The 22,910-nt window shown below is 66.2% G+C and overlaps 2 protein-coding genes across 4 annotated transcripts; one reads left to right on the top strand and one right to left on the bottom strand.

Moving 5' to 3' along the window:
- Positions 1 to 866: 866 nt before the first annotated feature.
- On the bottom strand, positions 867 to 13,976 carry TCEA2 (transcription elongation factor A2). Of its 3 annotated transcripts, XM_022597657.3 has the most exons (10): positions 8,521 to 13,307; positions 5,588 to 5,650; positions 5,159 to 5,264; positions 4,180 to 4,270; positions 2,977 to 3,107; positions 2,685 to 2,741; positions 2,172 to 2,326; positions 1,956 to 2,102; positions 1,311 to 1,382; positions 867 to 1,090 (listed from the first exon to the last, which is right to left on the bottom strand). In XM_022597657.3, exons 1-10 carry the CDS (start codon positions 9,199 to 9,201, stop codon positions 1,082 to 1,084), a joined length of 1,512 nt encoding a protein of 503 aa, XP_022453365.3. In that variant the 5' UTR covers positions 9,202 to 13,307; the 3' UTR covers positions 867 to 1,081. The 3 variants fall into 3 exon arrangements, with proteins under 3 accessions (XP_022453365.3, XP_089753351.1, XP_089753352.1); XM_089897225.1 differs by having other exon boundaries at positions 2,172 to 2,741; positions 8,521 to 13,976; XM_089897226.1 differs by having other exon boundaries at positions 867 to 1,382; positions 8,521 to 13,928.
- Positions 13,977 to 17,914: 3,938 nt separating this feature from the next.
- On the top strand, positions 17,915 to 20,781 carry SOX18 (SRY-box transcription factor 18). Its single transcript, XM_022597649.2, has 2 exons — positions 17,915 to 19,009; positions 19,155 to 20,781. Exons 1-2 carry the CDS (start codon positions 18,652 to 18,654, stop codon positions 19,979 to 19,981), a joined length of 1,185 nt encoding a protein of 394 aa, XP_022453357.2. The 5' UTR covers positions 17,915 to 18,651; the 3' UTR covers positions 19,982 to 20,781.
- Positions 20,782 to 22,910: the final 2,129 nt, after the last annotated feature.

The raw sequence follows: 22,910 nt of genomic DNA, 5'->3' as shown, positions 1-22,910 counted from the left end.
TTTTTAAAGTAAAAGCCTCTCCCCTCTGTCCACATTTGCGGGGGAATTAGAGAACGAGGAGTTGTCCACGACCCCCAGCAGGGGAGCAGCCACGCTCAGTGAAGGGACCCTGTGCTCTGCTCCAACCCCACCCCTCAGAGCAACAGCCTCAGCGGGCAGCTGTGCTCAGCCCTCCCCATGCGAGGGCGCCCCCAAGGCACCTGGCCACCAAGGGTGACAACGCAACGAGACACTGGGCAGGCAGGGTCCCTGGCAGGGGCTGGCCGGCTAGGGCAGGACACTTACGGGGGAGACCTCCCCGAGACCCTAGGTGCCGGGCAGTCACCTGTACTGTCTCACAGGCCCCACAAGGCACACGCATGCCACCCTGTTCCCTGAGTTTCTGCTTGGTAAAGCGATTCAACGCTGCAACCGGGGCGCAGAGGGTCTGGTCAGGGGTCCACCCCCATCCACACTGCTTCCACGAGCAGTGGGGCATCCTGAAGGGTTGCAGGCAGGCACGGCTGTGGGGCCCAGACTTAGCCTCCCGCCCATAATCCCTGGACCCTGAGCTGCGGTGCCCGGAGAGGTCGTGAGACCCCGGCTCCTCTGTGCGCCCACAGCCCCCCCCCCCACCTGATCCTCGTGCTATGCAGGCCCAGCCCTGCCCCTCCCACGGGCACACTCAGGCCCCTCTGAGAGCCAGCGGGCTCTTCCCTCCAGTGCTGTCCCAACAGGCCAAGCCTCAGCGTCACCTGACCCCAGGGAGGTGGGCTGTCTCCGCAGCGGTGGGGGTCGGGGGGATCAAACCAGAGATGAGGGGATGGGGGACCCAGCTTGAAGCCCAGGCCTGTACATGGCCCACCAGGACCAAGGGCTAGGGAAAAAACAGTGGCAAAAAGAAACATTTAATAACTGGGGGGTAAGAGGGGGAAAGGTGCACTGCAGGCAGGGTGGGGGGCAGGGTGTGCTGCCTTCTGAGGAAGGCCAGGTGGGCAAAGGGCAGATCTCCAGAGAAGCTGTATCTGTTGGCAGAGGATGGGGAAAGGGCGACGGCCAGCACTGGCCGTGGCCCAAGGCTGCAGGCACACATGCACAGGGCTCAGCAGAACTGCAAGAAACAGGTGAGAGGCGCCCATCCAGCCACGTGGCCTGCAGGACCCCACAGGGCAAGAGGCAGGGCTGGGGTCTCCATCCGCCATCTCCAAGGCTCCCAGGAGGCTGGCTGGCATGGCCATCCCCCAGTTCACACCACAGACCCCACAAAGGCTGGAGACACCCACCTCCAGAGAACAGGGCTGGGGATGGATGGCCTGGGCTCACCCACCTACCTTCCAGCGGTTTCCACACTCGTTGCAGACAACGAACGTGGTCATAGGCTCATCGGAGCTGCGGGTCTGCACCTGTGGGGAGGGCCACGGTGGGAGGGGCCCAGCCCCAGGGCCTCAGTCCCTTGCAGCTGGAGGCCCCAGGGAGCAGGACTTCCCAGGAGTCACAACCTGGGGAGCCCGCCACCCACGGCCTCAGGCCGTGCTGGCCTCACGTCACCTGGGCTGAGGCTGCCCTGCAACCCCCACCTTGCAGTCGCCCCAACCGCTTTCCTCTTACAGGGCCCCCCAACATCTCTTGGGGCCCACCTCCACAACTCTGAGTGGAGTCCTGCTACCACCACTGGGCACCCATCCTCCCACCAGCAGCAACACAGGGGGGCTGGGCTCCCAAACTTCAGTGCCCCAGAACGAACGGGCTGGACCCACCGCCCGAGACTGCCTACTGGGGAGCAGGGGTCCTCGGCAAGGGGGAGGCCCCAAGGGTGACCGCAGCTCCCGGCCCCATCGGAGACTAGGTTGTCGGACCCCCATCCCAGCACCGCTCACACCGCACGTGTCCAGGCGCAAGGGGGATCCGGCCTGCACAGCAGGGGCACGGACGGCTCCGAGGAGGGGCGGGGCTCCGGGAGGGCTGCCGACGCTCACCTGCGTGTAGGTGCAGTTCTTCTTCCTGCACTTGCCGCAGGTGAACAGGTCGGTCTGCGTGCCGCCCGTGCGCGCCATCTGGTGCTCGCGGATGGCCTCCTTGGTCATGGCCTTGCGGATCTCCTTCAGCTCGTCGCTGGCCATCTCCTGGGGCGAGCGGCGCGTGCTTAGCCCGCGGCCCCCCAGGGGCAGCCCCCAGCGCCCCCACGGGCTCACCTCCGAGGTCATCACGGCGATCTGCTGCGGCGTGATGGCGCCGCACAGCACGTTGCGCCGCAGGCTGGGGTTCTTGGCGTCCTTGAGGTTGGAGAGGCGGCTGCGCACACGGTTCTTGTACTTCATGTCCGTGTTCCCCACGTCCCGGAAGATGCGTGCGCACGTTTAAGGAGCCGTAGGGAGGCCGATGCCCCGCCCTCCACCCCTGCCCCCAGGTCAGCCAGGGCCTTTGGCGAGGCATGTCGGAAGAGCCAGCCACACCTGGGCGTCGACAACTGACACTTTCCCGGCTGAGACCCAACTGCAGGCTGGAGGCCCGGGACCCAGGCCCACGGCAGGCCCGCTCAGACCCCAGAGGGTCTGGGAGGAGCCCCCTGGCCAAGACGAGCACGCCCACCCGACCGCCCCATCCCCTGGCGAAGGCGCAGGACAGTGGCCACCAGGGGAGCTGAGCCTGGCTGGCCCCGCCGTTCCTCCAGATCTGCAGCCCCCAAGCCGCTGCACAAAGGATATATTCCTCGATCTGGGCCGACAAGCGCTCGCAGTCTGCACCGACAGCCACGTGGTCATCTGCAAGAAGGAGCCCTGACCAGCTGCCCTGCCGGCTCCCCCCCACACCTCAGCCTGCGCAGCATCCAGGCATCCTGCTCCCCAGAGACCCCCGGCTCCCCGCCCCCAAGGTCAGCAGCACGGGGTTGGACTCGGGCCTCCACAGGCAGGCGGGGCCCAGGCCACCTGGGAATCAAGCGTGTGTCAGGAGCCAGGACCCCGAGGTGTGCTGGGTGGCCCCGGCCCAGGCACTCACGGTCCGTCTGCAGGGCAGCGGTCAGCATCTCGCGACACTTGTTGCGCACGGCGTCACAGGTGACCGGCACCGGAGGAAACGTGGTGATCCTGGGTGTCGACGGCGTCCTGGGCAGCTCTGGCCTCTTGCGGCTGGAGAGAGGCCCGCTCGGGCCACGTGGACCTCCGTGAGATGCCGGTCCCCAGAAAAGCCAATGTCACAGCCACGATGCCCCCAGACCCCGTCTGCTCCACTCTGACAGCGGCCCAGAACCCTGCCCATCTACAGTCAGGTCCAGCACATCCACGCGGTCTGGCCAGAGGCAGTGAGGATCACTGGGTGGGACACACCCCCACACGGGATCCCCACCCTCAGGGAGACCTGGGACACGGGGCCACACTGCCCAACGCAAACTGCCAGGTCAGGGGGAGGCAGACGGGACGAGGGATCACTCAAGACCAGGCACCACTATGCAGGCAGCCCCACCCCGTGGAGGTCTGGGCACCCCCCTCCATGGGTTGCCTGTCCACAAGGCTCTGTCCACCCACGGCCCTCCTCTCACACCCCTGCATCTCGTGACCCTGTGACCTCCACGGAAGCCAGTGGAAGCAGGCGGCTTCCTGGAGGAAAACTCAAACGTGCAGGTGGGCAGATGAGCCCACGTCTCTGCACAGCCGTGCGGTGAATCCAAATCTCAGCTTTTCCTCTCCCTTGGCCACTGCTGCCCAGTGGGGTCAAGGGCAAAGCAGCCTCTCAGCCACAGCCCATCCCTGGGGCGGCAGGAGCAGGGAGGCCTCAGTAGCCCCAAAACCTGCACCATGCCACAGCCTGGGGCATCCCCGGTGAGGGAGGGGCCGGCAGCCAGAGACCCCAGGCCAACGTGGGTAGCCAGAGTTAGCCAGCGAGAATCGGACCCTGGCCCGGGGCCTGGATCTGGGGATGTGAGCAACGGGCTCCCACAGGCCCGCTCAGGGCGTGGGTCAGCTCCGTGTAGCCAGGCAGACAGAGCGCCCCCCTCAGATGCTTGGGGCTAAAAAGGTCCAGAGGAGTCTCCGGAGGGAAAGTGTCCAGCAAGAGGCTGACCCTGGGGAGAGTCCCTTCCGAGGAGCTGAAAGGGCTGATGACCTCAGCACCCCCACCCAGCGCCCCTGGAAATCCGCACCCCGGTCTGCCGAGAAAGTGGGGCCATGGGCGGGGCGTGTGTCTGCCTTCCAGACGTGCTACCTGGGGTCCTGGGCCTCGGAGGCCTCCTTGGAGGACGATGTGGGCAGAGGCCCGCCCCTCCTCCGCTCCCTGGCTTTGGCGTCTGAAGCATCTACACGTGCCGGGAAAGAAGGGAGGGCTGGCTGGGAGAAGGCAGGCCCGGAGGGCAGGCGGGGCCAGGGAGGGGGGCAGACCACCACCAAGGCACATCGGACCCTGCCTCCAGCCCCAGCTTCCTGCGAACCACTGCGGTCCTCTCTCCCCAGCCAAGGAAGGTCCTGAAAAGTCTCCCTGAGTACAGAAGTCCCCCCGAGAGTGACGGCCTTCGCGGACGGCACGGTTGGACTTGGACAAAGGCTGGTCACCGCAGGCAGGCCGGGCATGGCCACTCCCCAGCTGGGCCTCGGCCCCAGAGCGAGCCATCGAGTGAGTCCCAGCCTGCACTGGGGACCTTCCCACAGGACGAGAAGCGTCCCATATGCCACCAGAATAAATACGCTTGTCCAACACGCAGCCCAACAGCCACGCAGGACTGGAGAGAAGCCCAGGACATGCAGCTCTGTTTCCCAAGGGTTTGGACAGAGCCCAGGAGGGGCTGGGAAGGGAGGGGAACCTCAGGGTCCAGTGGGGGCATCCCAGTCGCCCCACTGTCCCTAGAAAGAGGCTGCCCCTGTTCCCTGAGGGGCTCCAGACGCCCCTTCCTCCTCCTCCCCCTCCTCGCCCCCCCTCCCCCCCACGTCCGGAGCTGCCCCCTGCCCTCTGACTGCCCCACACTCCTCCCCTGGGCGACCTCCCCCAGCTCTGCCAGGCCCCCCTCCAGGGCTCAGCGCAGCCTTAACTCCCCTTGCTCCTCATGGAGCCCCCTCCTCCCAGCCCGAGCCAGTGCTTCCTGGACTGGATCCCAGGTGGCCCTGGCTCGGGAACAGCACAGTCTGCCAAGGGCCATCGCGTCTTGGGTGCCCCTTGCCCCCACGCTCAGCCTAGGCTGCCTGACCCGCACCCAGGAGCTTTTTCCAGGACTTGATGAGAGACTTGGCCAGCGTGACGACCTCCTCGTCCGAGCTCTGCTTCCGCAGGGCGTTGACAGACATGCCGACGCGGGTGGACTGCAAGGCAAGCGGCCAGGCTGGGGGCAGCGGTCAGACCCTCCCCACAGACCCTCGGTGACTCCCACAGGGCAAGCTGGGCACCAGCGAGGGGAGGTGGATGCCCCCCCTCCCCCAACGGTTACTGCCCCATGTGCAGGAACCTCAGCGAGGAACACAGTGGATTGTCCTTGAATGCCCCTCCCTGTCTCGTGGAGCAACAGAGAAAGGCAAGGGACAGTCTCCTCAGAGGCAGGGATTCATGCCAGCCAAGGGCCGGGGTGGGGAGCAGGAAGCTCTGCCAGGTGCCTGGGAGCTGGGGGACGGGGCACACGGGGCCCTACCTGCAGCAGGTGCAGCGTGACGGGCATGGCCTTCAGTTCCCGCAGCAGGTCCATGGCTCCCTCCTGGAAGGAGAAGGGAGGACCCGCGTAAATGACTTTGAGGTCTCAGTGGGCAAGCTCAGCTCCTCCTACACACGAGGGTTAGGGGAACACGAGGCAGTGACAGTCTGGAGATCCACCTGGGGTGAGATGCCCAGGGAAGGCAGGCATGAGAAGGGAAGCAGCTGTGCACTTAACCCCAGCCCAGGGCCCCCGAGGGCCGTCAGGGGAAAGGGCCGAAGCCCATCCCCAGCAGGGGCGGCGCACCAAGTGGAGGTGCCGCCCCAGCGGTGCCCGCACCTGCCGGGTCCCACATCCCCCACCCACGTGGCTCAGGCAGCCTCTCCTCAGTGCCGCCTGCTGGGGCCAAGCCCTCAGGGACCTCTGCTCCCCTCATGTGCACCCCACGCCCCCTGCTCACTCCCTCCAGCCGCTTCACCTCGCCTGGACGGCTGTGCCAGAACCCCATCTCCCTTCTCTGTCCGGCACCCCTGCCCACATCTGCTTCCTCGTAGCCGCACACACAGGGGCCACATGGCTCCACAGCAGACAAAGCTCCCCAGGGCCCCTCAGGGGCCGAGCTGCCCACCCCGGGACCCGCCGCTCCCACTGCCAGCGACACGCCTGCCCCACTCTCCCTCCAAAGCTCTGTGCAAACGACATTCTCGGTGAGGCCTCTCCCGCTGACGACGGCAAGCGGCCCGGCACCACCCCATTCGCTCCCTGCCTCGCCTTCCTCCACAGAAGGCTCACAGAACCCACCAGTGTGGTTTCACGTGTGCATGTCTCCCTCACGACATGAAGGAGGCAGCCATCCAAGGGGTGACAGCCTCAGATGTCCCGCAGCCTGGCCGTGGGAGGGGCAGAGCCTGCCCCATCCCTGATCTGGACGGCATTTCTGCTCAGGCTGCAGCTTCCCCCTCGTCACCCCCGCGGGCCCTGCCCCTTGGGCTACAGAGTCGAGCCCTGTAGTCAGCTCCTCAGAGGGGACAAATGGTCACCAGAACCGAGGGCACAGCGCCACTCTGCGATCGATCATCTTCCCCCAAACGGAGCCCCGGGCTGCAGAACGCCAGCTTTCTGTGGCCTCCGGACCAGAGGGGCATAAACGTGATTCCCAGTCACGGCCCCCAACTCCCCCAAGGGGCCTCAAAGGCACTGGGACCCACCAGGAGCCTCTGCTAGCTCTCACCCCCCACTCCATGGCGCCCCAAGCCCCCTAGCCCCCTTCCCAGTCCACACCTGTCCCCCCTCCTCATTCTCCCCTGGGCTTCCATCCATGCGGTGCTCCACCTTGATGCCCCCTCCCCCAGTCCTGCCTGGCCCGACCCAGCCCTCCGTGGGTTCCGTGGCCCATCTCTGCCCCCAGCTGGGGCGCATTTATTTTGTCTCCTTCAGAGGGGAAGCAGCTTCTTTCTCTGGTCATCTCTGGAAACAGCCATAGATGTTCCCACATCCCTGCTCTGTGCTGCCCACAGCCCCAGGGGTGTGAGCATCATGCGGGCTTTGGGGCAGGCGCTGCTGCTTGATGGATGAATGAAAGCGTGGGAGCCAGCCCCCTTCCCAGCCCCGGGGGGAGAACCCTGTCCAAAGACCCAGACTCAACCATGCTCAGCCCAAAAGTCACCCCCAAACCACCAGTACAGGCACACGGCCCTGGGGTGGTGAGGCAGGCATCTCAAGACCCCAGCTGACCCTCCCTCACGGCCCCCACCACCACTCGGCCCCGCCCCAGGAGCTCAGTCTGGGGAGAGAGCTGGTCGCGTTTATTGAGCCTCTCAGGGAGCCAGCAGGACTCCTCTCCACTCCCTAGAGGCAGGTACCACCCACCAAAGATGCTTCCTGCGAGGATACCCAGATCACCAAGGTCCAAAGTTGAGAGGGGCCTGAAACTGAAGCCCCATGTGCTGTCCGCCCCCACCACCAGCCCGAGGCCGGGCACAGCCTTCCCCAAGGCTCACCGGCCGAGGGACGACAGAAGCCGGCCACAGAGTAAGCACGGCTGGTCGCGGGGGTCGGGGGAGCCCTGCGCCTGGGTATTCCCAGGCCAGGCTGAGGGCTTCCTAGGGCTCTTTCCCAAGGGTGCCTACGCACCTACCCACTCCCCGGTAGCTGCTGGCTGAGCCCTGGCTAAGGAAAGGAAAGGATTTATTAGGGCAACCTGGCTCTTGGGGGACTGAACAGACAAGGAAAAGAAAGGGCCTCCCAGACAAGAAAGGCCTCTGGCCGGCTGGCCGGTGAAAATGAGATGATGGGGGCCGCAGCCCCAGGCCCGGCAGAGGTAGGGGAGGCGCTGTAGCTCCAGGGGAGAAGGGGGTCCAATCTCACACTCCAAACTCTTGAAGGAGGAGAATGGGTGTGGGAGACCTAGGGTGGGACAGAGGGCTCTGAGTCGGGGATGGGGCTCGGTGGGGAGTTCTGGAGGACTTCGAGGATGCCCAGGCTGGGGAGGAGGAAGACGGGGGTTGGGGGGCGGCCAGTCAGGGCTGCACGGGCCGGGGCTTCCGCAGGGCCTGGAGGGACTGGGCCGAGGAGGGTCTCCGCCAGCCCGGCCTCCCGAGGGGCTCCGGAGTGAGGGGAGGAAGCGGGCGGATCCCAGGCCTGCGGGGTCTCAGTCTGGCAGTTTGGGTTTGAGTCCAGAGCGGTTGGCTCCTGGGACAAGGTTCAGACCGAATCGCGGCCTCTGCCGTGGGTGCGAGGTGAAGGGCAGGGCTGGCCCAGGGCGGGGGTCTCGGCCTCCGGCGGGGGTCTCCCCGTGTCCCGGGAGTCTCTCCCGGGGCGGAGTCTCGTCCTGCCCCTCGGGTGGTCGCCGCGGCCCTGACGGGGGCTCGGCAGGCTCGGCGGGGGCTCGGCGGGACGGGGGTCCCGGGGTCCTGGCGGCCCGCGCCCCTCACCGCGCTCTTCTTGGTCACCATCTTGTCCAGCCTCCGGGCGATCCGCGCAATCTCCTCCTCCTTGCCCATCATCGCCTCGGGGGCACCGCCCCCAGCGCCCGCCGCGCCAGCCTCGGCCTCCCGGCCCGGACCCCAGCCCCGGCCGCCGCAGCCTCCCGCACCCGCCGCAGCAGACGCAGCCCCGCCACGGGCGGGAGACCCTCCGTTCAAACCTCCGGCCCCCGCGGCACCGCGCTGCATCTTGGGATACGTAGTTCTCGCGCCCGCCCGCCACGCGCGCGCCCGCCCTGCCCCGGACCACAACTCCCAGGAGCCAGGGGGCGCGCAGGGCATCCTAGGAAGTGTAGTCCTTACGCGGGCAGCCGCCAGTGGACCGGTTAGCCGGCGGAGGGCGCTGTGGCAGCGCGGGGCGCGGCCGTGCGTGGGGGCCGCGGCGCCGAACCCGCGCTTTCCTCCCAACACCTCGCGGGGGCGGCCAGGGTCCGACTGCGCGGGGCCGAAAAGGCACGCTGGGGTCCGTCCCCTCTCCCCGCCCCATGAGCCCTCCTCCGCCACCTTCCGCTGTCCCGGGGCCGCTGCCCGACCTCCTGAGCGCTCTGGCCGGGATTGTGGCCTCGGGGACCCTCGGAGCATGGTCAAGGGGGGAAGGGTCCTCAGGCTGGTTTTCCGGGGTTTCTGCATGCCCACCCCCAACCCCCAGCACTTTGTCCTCCTTTGCCCTGCGGAGAAATCAGATGGGGACTGGCCTCGAGGCTGGCTCCGTAACAGTGACCTACTCCTGGGGGCTGTGCTGATGGCCCAGACCCTGCCTCAACTGGTGCCTCCGCCAGGGTTGGACTGTCTGGCACGAACCCTTCTTGGCAGCCCAGGTGATGCTTCTGAGAGGCCCCTCTTGATGCTCACCTTTCTGACTGTAATCTTAGGGACCGGAAGCTGCTTTGAGGTTTCTCGGAGATACACCCGCCCACTCCAGAGGGGAGAGGCTGAGTGCTTTGCTGCATGCTGACCGTGTGGTTGACACGCTCTCGCCTGTGCTCTAGCCTTTGGCAGAAGCCATGGCTGAGCTCAGCATCTCAGGATGCCCTGTCGTGGTGCTTGGAGGAGGAATTTCCTCCTATCAGTCCTCGAATCAGCTTAACTTTGTCTGTTGGGGAGGCCTAGCTGGGCAGCCTCCTCCGTCCTGGCTTTGAGTGAGGGAGGCTTCCATGTGTGGGACTGGATTGGATGTTTCAAGCCACAGAGACTCTAAAGCATGACCTAGAAGCTGGTTAAGAAGGAAGGGCCCTGCCCCTTGTCCCCCAGGGGTGGGGCCCTGGGGTTTTGTCCTTTCTCCTCAAGTGGCAGAGCCAGCCGGGTAGACACTGAACACTGGGCACACAGAGGAGAGCAGGGTCTTGGGGACTGTATTCCAAGGCTGCAGAGTTTGTACCTCAGCCCCTGTGACGGTATCCAAGCTGCCGAGAGGGACAGAGGCGGCTGCAGGACAGGGACCAACCTGGGGAGGTGGGAGTGGGCAGAGATGGAGACAGGGCAGGTCTGGGAGCTGAGGAGGGGGACTGGGTCGGGTGGGAGGGAGAATAGGACAGGGTGTCAACCTGCGGGTCAGGAACCAACCACCTGGCAGAAAGACTAGTGGGAAAGACTCCCGGTCGCCTCTGCATTGCTCTCTAGGGGACACATATTGTCCCGCAGCAGGGCTGGGACTGACCACAGCACAAACTAGAGGCACCTTGTGTCACAGCCATCCTGCTGATACCCCAGCGTCCTGCCGACGCTCACTGCTGTCACTGCCGGGAGCTGCAGCGATAAAGAAGCACTTAGGTTCTATATCACACATTTTAGAAAATAATTTGGTAACTGTGTTTCAGTGTAATTGGTTTCCATGGTAACCCCATGGGCTTACTTTGTGCGCTGCCTTGCAATGTGGCACCAAAGCAAGGACAGGGAGGCGAGGAGGGGCTGTCAGCTGAGCACCAAGGCCCTTCCCCGGTTCAGCCAGTGGAAAACCCAGACTGCCCACCTCAGGCCCTCGTCCTCTTTCATGAGAAGCCAGGTGGTCTCTACCTCTGGAGCTTCCGGCAAGGGCCACAGAGACAGCTCGTCAGGAGCCTGACGTGTCTCAGAAGCTCTCGACTAAGGCCACCGAGGCTGCAGACAAAGGGAGACCAAGACGCCATGGCGCTCGAGAAGAGTGGCCAGGAGGTGGGGCGTCCTGCGGGAGGAAGGCCCAGCCTGGGGAGCCTGGCCCGGGCAGGGCAGGTGATGGGGAAGGGGGAGTGGACAGGCAGGCGCGGGTGCGTGGCAGGGGAGGTGGGGTGCTTCGCAGCTGGGGACCTGCGGACCACGGCCCTTCGCCCCGTCACGGGAGCCCTGAGCCCTGACACGGTGCAGTCCAACGTGGAAGCCACCCCCACGCAGTGTCCGGGCCGGGTGACCCGCCTTGTGTCCTGCAGGTCCCACAATGAGAAGAGGCCGCTAGGTGGCAGGAGTGAGCCACAGACGGCCTCCGGGCCAGGTGGCCACCACCCTCCCCCACCCCCCAGGAGGTCCAGTTGGTTCTGGCCACAGCCTCGAAGCATCCCGGGTGGGGCTGTGTTTAGTCCTGGAGAGTGACCCTCACGTGTGGGGTTTGTCGGTGGGTCCCACCCTGGCCAGGGTAGCACTGACTGACCAACCCCAAAACCCCCGACTCCCCACCTTAGAAGTCCCTGGTCTCAGGGCCCCTCATGAATTCACAACCCCCAGAACCTTGCTCAGGTCAGTTACGGCCCACCCAAGACCCCTCGGACCCTACCCAAACTTGGGAACTTCTTCCTCCAAGGAACGTCCCCCAACAAGCTGCCTGGGCCCCCAGACCCTCCCGCGCCCTCAGAAAGCTGTGCCTGCAGGGTGACATCAGGACCGCGAACCTGGCTGTACCCACAACAGGGTGCTCACCGGGGCTCCAGACCCCATGTCCTCTCTGCTGCATCCAGGGAGTCGGCATACCGCCCGAGTCACGTGGGGGGGATGCGTGAAGCTGCCCACGTGTGTGCACGCTGGGCATCGTACAAACCACACGCACAGGGGCTGTGAGGCGTCTGTCTCCCCGGACTGCTCGGCCGGCCAGAAGAACCAGGCCTGAGTTCCACCCTCTGCTGCGTCCCAGCCCCCAGACACCTACTGGGTAACGGAAGGAACGTGGTACCCTGGGGGGAGCTGGAAAGAACTTACACCTTCACCTTCTGGCCACCCCCAAGCAGGGGAGCCCCAAAAACACCCACCCCGCACCCCGTGAGAGGCCAGCCCGGGACCAACTTGCCTGCTACTCTGGGCTGCAGCCCTGACACACAGACCTTCCTAGAATCAGGTGGGGCCCTGTCCCCACGACCCCCAGCCCCTCCACTTCCTCCTGAGATGGGCCCAGGAGGGGCAGCAGTGGGGCATGGAGAGTTGAGGGCCAGGGGCACCCAACAAGGAGGTGCCAGGCCGTGTCTGGAGACTGTGAGCCATGAGCAGGGGTGGGGTGGGGGCAGGGCTCCTGATTAGAGGTCAGAGGTGAAGAGGAATCAGCAAGGAGCAGGGACAGAGCCCCCAAGGGTGGGGGACAGACGAGCTCACCTTCCCAGACCCACCCAGCCCCCTTACTCCAGGATGCCCTCCTGGACACCCCACCAGTCCACCGCCAGGGGGCCTCCCTCCGTCCCCGCGATGGTCCCCAGGGAAGCGCCTAGTAGAAGCCCCGTTCCTGCCCCCACCCTGGGGCTGACCCCCCAGCTCCCCCTTAGGGCTGTGTCCCCTCCTGCAGGGGTCTTCCACGCCTGACCCCTTTATGGCGAGAGATACATGGGTCTGCCCTCAGGAGTCCTGCGCCGTAGGGAGCCTGGCCCTGCCCTGGGGGCTCTGAGGGGGCAGACACAGCCCTGACAGGGGTCTGGGGATATCCCAACAACACGTCCAGGGTCCATCCCCCAAGAGACAGGCTGCACCTTTGGCCCAGAGGCCTGCCCCTCCCCCGTCCTCAGTGCACGGAAACATCGGAAGCTCAGGCCATTAATTTTTCTATTTGTGTCCCCCACCACTTGCCCGCCCAAAGCCGGCCATGACCCCAGCAGGTCGAATCTGTGCTTCCCTTCTGGCTGGGGCAGGGGCCTCGGTGGGAAGGCCAGTGCCGCCAAACTCACACGGAGACCGCTCCCCGTCTCCCCATGGCCACGGGGGGTGGGGCGGGGAGATCTCTCAGCCCCAGAAGCCCCCACCCCTCCCCTGTCACCCTGTCGGCAGCTCTCCCCCGACACAGGCACCCAGCTGTTTCCGTACCCTATTTCGTCAGACCCTCCAGCCCACCCTGGGGGCTGCAGTTCCCCACCACAGGGGCTCTGTGGAGCTCAGACCCCTGCCAACCCCATCCAGGCCGCCCTCAGATCCCGGCCTCTGAGGTCAGGCAGGGCAGTGACCAGGGACCAAGTCCAGCACGAGTCCCCTGTCCCATGTGCCAGCGCATATCTCGGCTCTGCCATCCAGCCGCCCCCTCTCTGGGCCTCGGTCTCCCAGTCTGCAGAATGGGAAGAACCGCTGCCCCCAGCAGCCTCTCACGGAAAGTCCCCAGCCCAGCCCACAGCCTTGGCCCAGGCCCAGCTCCCTCCCCCAGAGGCAGAACTTTGGGGGAGGCAGGAGGCATCCCCCAGAGGCCAGCAGCAGCCGGCCCTGGCGGCCTGCTCCAGGCTTGCTCTAACAATGCGCTTCCCCCACACAATTCCCAGAAACACCGCCCTCCCTGCCCTGCCAGCCCGCCAGCCTGGCGGCCACCCCACCCTCCCCCTCCACAGGGGCCCCAGCAGCCGCAGGGTCAGGGGCTCCGGTGAAAGCAGGGGGTCTGACTCACAGGGGTCCCCAAGGCAGTGCCTCCTGGCAGTGCAGGCACACCAGCCCTGCCCTGGTGGAGAGAGACAAAGGAAACTCCTGGGAGAGGCAGACTGGGGGCCGAGGAGCCAGGCCTTGGGAGGTGACCTTGGCCAGCCCCACTCCCACAGCAGACCCCTGCCCTTCTCTCCTAGTGGTGAGTTGGTGAGTCCATCCTTCTGCCTGCAAGGCCCATCTCCACACAGCAGCTGTGGAAAGCCAAGCCAGATCACACCCCTCCTCTGCTCAAAACCCTCCCAAGCCACCAAGCCTCCTTCAGATAAGAAAGCGAGACCCTCCCAGGCCCCACACGGCCCGGGTTCCCTCTCCAGCATAGGTCCCTGCCCCAGGGCCTTTGCATGTGCTGTTTCCTCTGCACAGAAGACTCTTCCCCACGTGTCCCCTCATTGCTTTCACGTGTTTCCTTCAGGGTTGGCTCCACAGTCACCTCCTGAATGGGCAGGCAGTGAGCACCCCTCTCTCCTCCACAGCCTGGCGCTCCGGATTCTGACTTGTTTGTGGATTTGTTGATCGGCTCCCTCTCCAACAGAGCGGAAACTCCCCACAAGCAGGGCTTGGGGCTGTTTTGTTCCGCTGCTAAATCCCTATCTCCTGGAACAGGGCCTGACCCACGGTGGGGTCAATAACCAATCGATGGATGGATGAGTGGATGGCTCCTGCCCCTGAGCAGGAAGGGGCAGATGGTCCCCCAGGAACACAGGCTGCCCCCCCGGCCAGCTGGCAGCCCCAACCGGTTGGACCATCAAAGCCATTTGTCACCAAAGCCAGGGCAACAGCCGAAAAGAAACTCACAGCTGCCGTGCCCACCAGGCCCCGTGGGCCAGTGACCGACCACCTGGGGGGCTCCGCCCCTTCTCCCCATGCTTCCCAGGGCCAATGAGAACGGTCACCAGAGCCCAGTAGGCGAGAAGACGAGCCAGGCCAGCCCAGGGCAGGGCAGTCGGGGTGGGAGCCCGGGATACGCAAGTGTGCCAACACACAGTCCCCCAGGCAGGACACGCAGAGAGCCCCATCTCTGCCCCACCAAGAGCCCCTGAGGGGGACCAGGGCACCACTCCTGGAGAACCGGGGCCAGGGTCACCGAGGTCTGAGCAAAGACAGCCTTCCCAGAGGCTGCCCGGGGCCCGGACTGAGAGGCATAGGGGGGTGGACCCAAAGGCAGGAACACGGGGCCTGGCTGGCCAGCTGGGCCGGACAACTGGACAGACAGAGTGTCTGGCGCCTGCTCAAACAGGCTGGCCCTCCTCTCAGCTGCGGCCTTCCTTCCTGAGCTGGTGTTTCCTGGCTCCTCCCTGCTGTTGCCGTGGAAACCAAGAGGGGCCTGGGCCCCCGCCCCAGCTTCCCACGGAGCCCCCGCTGAGCACCAAGCGGGGCCCACACAGGACGCAGGTCGCTGGATGACGAGCGTGGCCCCGGTGCCCCAGGGCTCGCCGGGCTCAGCACCCCAACTCCCCTCCAGCACAGCAGCCCGGCATTCGGAAACGCTTCTTCACGACCCCAACACCTGGGACGCCCACAAAAGTGACCTAAGCCAACTGCCCACAGCCTGCCTGCCCCCCTGAAGCCACCGTCACGGGGTCCTCCTCACACACGCTGCATTCAGTGCCCTCCCACCCACAAGGCCCCTTCAACCCAGAGAAGCCCCCCGCCCATTTGTTCCTGCTGGCCCAAAGCACTCAGGGGCGCGGCCAACCCCTGTGCGACAGCCCTGAGACCTGCAATGGCACCATTCTCTCCACGCGCCCAAGAGGCCCACGGGGCACCCCGACGAGCATACTGACACCCTAGTTCCCGCAGCGCCCAGCTCTTCTGGGACTCCCAGGTCCCACGACGGTGGCAAACCGTGCACTGACCCCAGCACTTCTGAGAGCACTGCCCTGCAAGCGTGAGCACCGTGCCAGCTCCCTCATAGCCCCGTGGCCCTCTGCACACTGCGCCCGGCACCCCAGGACTGAGCAGGAAAGCATGGGTGGGGCGAGCCTGCAGCCCCAGGCCTGAGCCCCAGGGTCCACCAGGACCAGGCCTGCTGCTGGGCGTGTGCCCACTGGGTTCTAGGCCATCGGGTGCCCTCCCCAGAGGCCACCCCCATCCCCACCCGCCTCCAGCCTTTGGAGCAGCCGCAAGGACAAGCCGGAGGCTCCGGGCCAGTCCTGGAGCCCTGGTCTCCAGGACCACAAGGAAGGGTCTGAACTGGGCGGCCTGGCTCCAAAGCCGAGGTGTCAGGAGACCAGCGACCTCTCCACCTGGATGAGCGTCTGACAGGGACCCCACCCCCGCCCTCTGGGAGCAGGAGGGTCCTGCCCCACCGGACTCAGTAATTGGTCCCAGCCCCTGCTTCTGCCCCTGCATTAGCCAGGCCTGGGCGGCTGGGAGCCTGTGAGGTCTATGCCCCGGGCAGCAGCGCCTGGGAGGTCCGCCACCCCCAGGGCCCAGCCAAGCCCCCACTCAGAGCCACCGAGGGGATTACCCAGCATCCCTTGCAGGCTTCGACCAGAGCCTAGGGGTCCAGTCCAGGCTGAGGGAGGGAGCGGGCGGAGGGCCAGGAAGGCAGTGTCCACTGGACGCCCAGGCCAGACCCCGCTCACAGAGCAAGCTTGCCCGCCCTCCCACCTTCTGTCTGGGGAGATGCGGGCTGCAGACAGGGCCCCCCCAAGGGTGGGCAGCAGCAGACCTGGACCAGGCCAGCCTGAGGGGGGTCCTGGAGACGTAGGAACGCCCCCAGACTGCGGATGGATCAGGGGCCACAGCTTGGTAGCCAGAGAAGTCTTGGGGAACCCCTCCCTTGGTGGGTGTCCAGGGCCAAACCTCCACTCTACTCCCTGCGGGGCCCCATGTCCCCATGGCAGAGTCCAGCCTCACCCCCACACCTGGGCAGACAGACACGAACACACAGACCACACACAGATGCACAGACACGCACCTTGGATGCACAACTGGCCACACCCATGCCGGCCCTCCTACAGCCCCAGGGGGAACCCCCCGCCCCGAGGCTCCAAGGTCGGGGCCACCCTGCCTGCAGCTCCCACCCCTCTGTCTTCCCAACTGGACCACGGGCCAGAGCCACCAGCCCTGTGCCTGCCGGACAGCACACAGGGAAGGGTAGCCTGACCCCCAGGAGGTGGGTGTTACCCCAAGAGACGCTCCCCTTGCCTTGCCCAGCCCTGGCCCACAGGACGTGACAGCCGGACACCTGAGTTCCACAGCCCAGCCAAGAGGGAGGGTCACTGGCTGGCGCCAGGAGAAGCGGCCATCCTGGGGGGTGGGCACTGGTGGTGAGGTAATTCTGGGCACTGTGGCCACTGCGCTCCCAGCAGCTTGAGCAACTCAGCTGTCAGGGGCTGCAGGGGGCCAGGCAGGGCCCCTAGGGGAACCCAAAGTCCATCCCAAGGTAGGGCACTTGAGCAGAGGCACCGGGAAGCCTCCTTCCCAAGCCCAGTGATGATAATCCCAGACCCACTGCTGCCCAGGCTGAGCCAGGCCCTGGTGACCCAGACCACACTCAGAAGGCTGCAGGGAGAGGCCTGTCGAGTGCTGGCCCCTTGGGCCCATCCTTCAGCCTGGAGTGTTCCTCACACATTTCTCCCCACCAACCCCTGCAGGCTGCCCAGTCCACCCACCTACACTGGTCAAAGGGGAGCTGGCAGCACTGGGAGAGGCTGTGCACCCGTCCACCCCCAAGCCCCCCGTTCTTGCCTGCCTCCCAGGAAAAGCCAGTCTTCCCCCGAGACCCAAGAGGACCCACCTTGACTATCCCCAGTGCCCCAGCATGTGGTCAGTGTCCATGAATTAGGTGCCAGGGCCTGGGAGATCTGGAAGCCACCCAGGCCTACACCACAGGACCTGCCCTGGGGACAGGGTGCACGCCCAGCGGCCCCCAGAGGACCCCTGCAGGCACGCTGGCCTCTCCCCAGGACAGCTCAGGAGCAGCCGCTGGGGCGAGCTGTCAGACCCACAGGGAACCCACCCCACTCATAAGCACTGACTGTGGCCTAGAGGGACTACCAGGGACAGAGGACCCAGAAGCTCTGGCCACACAGACCCAGGGTCACCGACACCTATGGTCACGCACGCACCGTGGAGCTCCCAGCACATGGGGTGGGGCTCCTGATGTGGTAGTGGGGCTACAGAGCTCCCAAGCTACGAATGGATGTGCAGGAGGGAAAACTCATCCCAGCCCCAAAAGAACCACCCTCAGCAGGAGGGGCAGGGAAGGAGCCTGCCCCGGGGGAGACACCTCAATGTCTGGAGCCCAGATCCCCTGCTGATGGGGTGGGAGGGGACTGCAAGGAGGCTAGAAGCTCCTCTGGAAACCCTCTGGGGTCGGACGGCCCAGCGGAAGGCCCCTCTTCCCCCCATCTGCCCCAACTCGAGGTCCAGCCTCATTCTCTTGCTGCAGCGCTGGTCTGGCCCGCTGGGTAACCAGCTACTACTGGTCCCATCAGGCCCGGGGGAGGGAGATGAGGCCCGGGGCTCCACCCACTCTGGACCCCTCCCCTCCGGCTCTGCTATGGGTCCGGGGCATCTAAGCTCTCAGTCCCCGTACTCAGCTGCGACTGGCCCGGTTCCCAGTCGGTCTGGGAGTGGGGTGGGGGACACGGAGACCGTCTTCTCCTTTAACCCCGTGAACAGGCCCGAGGTGGCGGAGGGTCTCCAAGCCCCCAGCGCTGAAAGTCCCACGTGTGGGTGGAGGGTGGGCGAGCATGATGCCCCGGGGTTATCCAGAGCAGCTCCCCCAAGACACAAGTTGCTTTTCCCAAGGCGCCCTTCCCTTGGAGCCAGCCTCTGGTTGGGGAGGCAGCCTTCCCCACTTCCTCCCCGGGGGCTCTGACTCGTTGCGTGTGTGGGTCCGTCTCTGAAAGCCTGACAGCCCCCAAGAGGACGCCCCCTGCCAAGCTTCGGGTCACATCAGCCACCCTCTCCCACTCAGGGGGTCTCTCCTTCAGAGGGTGCGGGGGGCGCCGCGCAGAGGAGGCGGAATCCGGCCGGGCCGAGAAGAAAGGGAGCCCCCGGGAGGAGGGGGCGGCCCGGGCCCGCCACGCCACGCCCCGCCCCGCCCCGGCCGCCGCACCGCCCATTGGCCCCGCGCCGCTATATCTGGGCGCCCACCCGGCGCGAGGCCACCGCCGTCCCTACCGCCGCCCGCCCGCCCCACGCGTCCGACCCCGACGTGCCCGCTGCCCACCCTCCGCGCTCCCGCGCTCCGTTCCGCCCAGGCCGCGCCCAGCTGGAATGCAGAGATCGCCGCCCGGCTACGGCGCACAGGACGACCCGCCCGCCCGCCGCGACTGTGCATGGGCCCCGGGCCCCGGGGCCGCCGCTGAGCCGCGCGGCCTCCCCACCGCCCCCGCCGCGCCCGCCGCGCCCGCCGCGCCAGCCTCGCCGCCCAGCCCGCCACGCAGCCCGCCGCGCAGCCCCGAGCCGGGGCGCTATGGCCTCAGCCCGGCCGGCCGCGGGGAGCGCCAGGCGACCGACGAGTCGCGCATCCGGCGGCCCATGAATGCCTTCATGGTGTGGGCGAAGGACGAGCGCAAGCGGCTGGCGCAGCAGAACCCAGACCTGCACAACGCGGTGCTCAGCAAGATGCTGGGTGAGTGGCTGCTGGGCGGGGGCGGGGACGTGGGGGGTTGGGGCGGGCGGGGCGCGGGGGCACCTCACTCCAGGGCGCTCGCGGAGCTCGGCGGTCCGCCTGCCCGCCCGACGGCACCCGGCTGACCCGCGCCCGCGGCCCGCAGGAAAGGCGTGGAAGGAGCTGAGCCCGGCGGAGAAGCGGCCCTTTGTGGAGGAGGCGGAGCGCCTACGCGTGCAGCACCTGCGCGACCACCCCAACTACAAGTACCGGCCGCGCCGCAAGAAGCAGGCGCGCAAGGCCCGGCGTCTGGAGCCCGGCCTCCTGCTCCCAGGCTTAGCGCCGCCGCCGCCGCCGCCGCCGCCGCCGCCGCCGCCGCCCGAGCCCTTTCCCGCGGCCACCGGGCCGGCCCGGGCCTTCCGCGAGCTGCCGCCGCTGGGCGCCGATTTCGACGGCCTGGGGCTGCCCACGCCCGAGCGCTCGCCGCTGGACGGCCTGGAGGCAGGCGAGGCCGCCTTCTTCCCTCCGCCCGCGGCGCCAGAGGACTGTGCGCTGCGGGCCTTCCGTGCGCCCTACGGCCCCGCCGAGCTGCCCCGGGACCCGGGCGGCTGCTTCGGGGCGCCCTCGGCCGAGGCGCTCAGGACCGCGCCCGCCCCCGCCGCGCCGCTCTGCGGCCTCTATTACGGCGCCCCGGGTGTGCCCGGCCCAGGCCCCTACCCCGGCCCGCTGTCGCCGCCGCCCGAGGCCCCGCCGCTGGAAGGCGCCGAGCCGTTGGGGCCCGCCGCCGACCTGTGGGCCGACGTGGACCTGACCGAGTTCGACCAGTACCTCAACTGCGGCCGGACTCGCCCCGACGCCGCCGGGCTCCCGTACCACGTGGCACTGGCCAAGCTGGGCCCGCGCGCCATGTCCTGCCCGGAGGAGAGCAGCCTGATCGCCGCGCTGTCCGACGCCAGCTCCGCTGTCTACTACAGCGCCTGCATCTCAGGCTAGGCCGCCCGGGGCGCCGCGTGTCACCGTGTCACCGCTCTGTCTCTCTCGCAGGCGGAGTTGCCGCTACTCGTCATAGCCCCGCAGGAACCGGCAACGCCGGGGCTTGGCCGGGCGGAGGGCGCCCCTACGGGGCGGTCCCCACACGTCCCGGGGCTTGGCCGGGAAGCCCAGGCCCAGGACGTGTGGGCTGGCCCTGCCAGGGCTAAGTTTTTGAAGCGCCTAATCCTTTTCTTGCCGTGTATTTTCTAGAACTAGGCTGTATTTTTTATTTTGCCTTTTTTATATACATGAAACAATATATTTAATTTTTAATTAAACTTTTTCTTGCAAGGGGTTTCAGTGATGCAAAGCACCAATGTAGCAAGGGCTCTTTAAATAACGTTCGTTTGCTGTAAAGGAGGAGCCGGGAGCTGGGTGCCCCAGGCGAGGCCACAATAAAGCATGAAGCGCCTCTCCTTTCCTCGGAACTCCCGCGTCTGTGGTCGCTGGGGGTGGGGAGCAGTCCCCCCAGGGCCCTGGGCGTGCCCTTCCCTCCAAAGTCCAGGGAGCCTGACTCGTAGCTAGGCCCCACAGCATGCACTTCTCCACTCTTCCAGGACACTACCCCAGACAGCCAATGGGAGGCAGGGGGTGTGGGCACTCCCCACCCTGCCAGCTCTCCACCCCCCAACCCCCATTTTAACTCAAGCCTCATAGCGGTCAGACTACACCCAGAAATTCCTTCCACACCCTCACCCGGGTTTCACCATCCTCATCTCATCCTGAAAACAACTTCCAAGCCCAGTGAGTGCCCAGAACTGCCTCTCTCTGAAGGAGGCTGGTGGGGTTGACGCCTGTCTGCAGACATAACATCCTGGGACTCCCATCCGTCATTCTCTCTCAACACAGTGTCCCCAGAGAGGGCAGCACCGTGACAAATGCACACTGCTTGCCAGGGTGACGTGTGCGGGCTCTACCAGTGACACGCGGTCAGTGACCAGAGCAGGGGAGCTCAGGCCTCACGTCTCGAGCCTCCACCTCTGGAACCCATCACACTAGCCTTGGGCCCTCTCCCAGCAGGACCGGACACCCTGTTTTCACTCGGCTTCCTTGCTTCCACTAGCGCCCCCTCACTGGGGAGCCCATGGGTTCAGGGAAAGTTGGCAACAATCATCTTGGGCGATTCTTCTCTCCTGGGACCGGGTCCCGAAGTGAGGCACACCCTTCTCAGGGCCTGACGGATCTTCCAAACCAAGATGAGAGGTCGTGTGTCCCCCTGGCCTGTCCTGCCCCAGTAGCATATGGGGGGGGGGGAGTCCCGCTGATCTCTGACAACTCTGATGTAGTGCGTGCGCCATGGGGCGTGGGCATCTTGTGATGAGGTGCGCTGCTGTGTGGCTGCCGTGAGCCTGAATCCAACTGCGTGTGTGTGAGTGCGTGTGAGCAAGTGTGTGCACGTGCTCCGAGCATGGCTGTGATGCTGTGACAGTGTGACCATGTGACTCGATGTGACCCTCCATGAGGATGACTGTGTGTGACACCCAGGGTGTCTGAGACTCTGTGTGCGCATGCGTGTGTCTGTGTGTCAGCCTGGGTGTCCGTGCACATGGGTCTGCTGTCTGAGCGTGTGTGCAGAGGTGAACAGGGTGTGGGGCTGTTCTTACAGGTGTCCTGCCTCTGAGAGGCACGGGGACATCACCTCTCTGTTAGCTGGAATGAGCCCCACACCTCGGCGGGTGGAGTCGGGGAGTGACACCTGGGCCCCCATCCCCACCTCATGGTGAGCAGGGCCCGGAGACCTCAAAGACAAAGGGACAGAGAAAGACAAGCTGACGGGGGGGGCAGGCGACGGATCGCAGGTGGAGAGAGGAGCCCTGGGCGGGTCGAGGCACAGACAGAAATGGCCCCCAGACACCAAGGACAGTGCTGGTACACAGGAAGGAGGCAGGGAGTGAGGCCCAAAGGGACAAGGGTGGTCCAGTCCAGCCGCATCTGTCATGGTGGGAGGCAGCTCTGAGACACCAATGCTGAGTCCTGGGCTCACGCACGAAGGCTCACATCACCCACGCGTGTGCACACCCAGCTCTCATGGCCCCTGACTCCCACTCTGGGCCTGCCCCTGGTAGGGGGACCGGTGACCCACCCACTGGAGCCCTGGGTTAGCAGGGCCAAGGTGCGCCCCCCCCCCCATCGTGGGGTTGGTCTCTGTACAGATGGGGACCCATAGCCGCCAGAGTCCAGCAGCCTCTGCCCCCTGCCACACCCTGGGGGGCAGACCCTCCCGTCTCCTCCCCCAACCCCCTGGCCCGGGCAGGGGGAAGGGAAGACCAGCCCAGCCTCTCCTACCGCCTAGAGCCATGTGACCAGACCCTCAGAGGGCCCCCCTGTCTGGGCCCAGGCATCACCTCACCTGTGCCCCACCCCAGAGACACCCGTGGACACACATGGAGAGAGGCTGCAGATGGGCAGGGAAGACCGTCTCTCATGTACATGGAACAGCTTTCTAACATCCTCCTCACCCCACCCTTGGAGTCAGGAGGATGGGGGCCTCAGGGTGCCTGGGGTGGCACAGGCCCCACTGCCCAAGTGGGGAAGGGCCGAGTAGCTCGCTCCCCAGAAGACCCTCCCTCAGTGCCAGCGTGGGATGCCGGGGGGGGGCATGGGGGGGCCTGGGGGTCCCCATTTGGACCAAGTCCCTGGAGCCAGGGGCTGGGGGCATTCAGGAGCAGAATCAGGACTGGGGACACACACACACACACACACACACTCACACACACACGCACACACACCTGCGGAGGGCAGCTGTTTTCAGGGAGTGCCTCAGGTGGGCACCATGCCTGGGGCCCTCCCAAGGAACCTGCCCTGCAGGCTGGGCAGCCCTCCTAGGCAGGACCACAGCTCCAGGGCCTGGGTGGTTCCAGCCCTGGGTCAGGCTTCCCCCCACCCCCCA

This window comes from Delphinapterus leucas, chromosome 15 (genome assembly GCF_059928025.1).
Source record: "Delphinapterus leucas isolate spDelLeu-1000000601 "Yukka" chromosome 15, BTC_Dleu_Yukka2, whole genome shotgun sequence".
Classification (NCBI taxonomy): domain Eukaryota; kingdom Metazoa; phylum Chordata; class Mammalia; order Artiodactyla; family Monodontidae; genus Delphinapterus; species Delphinapterus leucas.
This window is presented reverse-complemented; position numbering and strand designations above follow the sequence as displayed.

Excerpts from the sequence above, each read along its gene's own strand:
- TCEA2 (XM_089897225.1), bottom strand. The coding sequence starts at position 9,201 with ATGCAGAAACCCCGGAAAACCAGCCTGAGGACCCTTCCCCCCTTGACC. Across the intron at positions 5,651-8,520 it reads TGGTGACCAAGAAGAGCGCG|GAGGGAGCCATGGACCTGCT; the intron begins GTGAGGGGCGCG and ends TTCTCCTTCCAG. Across the intron at positions 3,108-4,179 it reads TCCGAGGCCCAGGACCCCAG|CCGCAAGAGGCCAGAGCTGC; the intron begins GTAGCACGTCTG and ends GCCTCTCTCCAG.
- SOX18 (XM_022597649.2), top strand. The coding sequence starts at position 18,652 with ATGCAGAGATCGCCGCCCGGCTACGGCGCACAGGACGACCCGCCCGCC. Across the intron at positions 19,010-19,154 it reads GGTGCTCAGCAAGATGCTGG|GAAAGGCGTGGAAGGAGCTG; the intron begins GTGAGTGGCTGC and ends CGCGGCCCGCAG.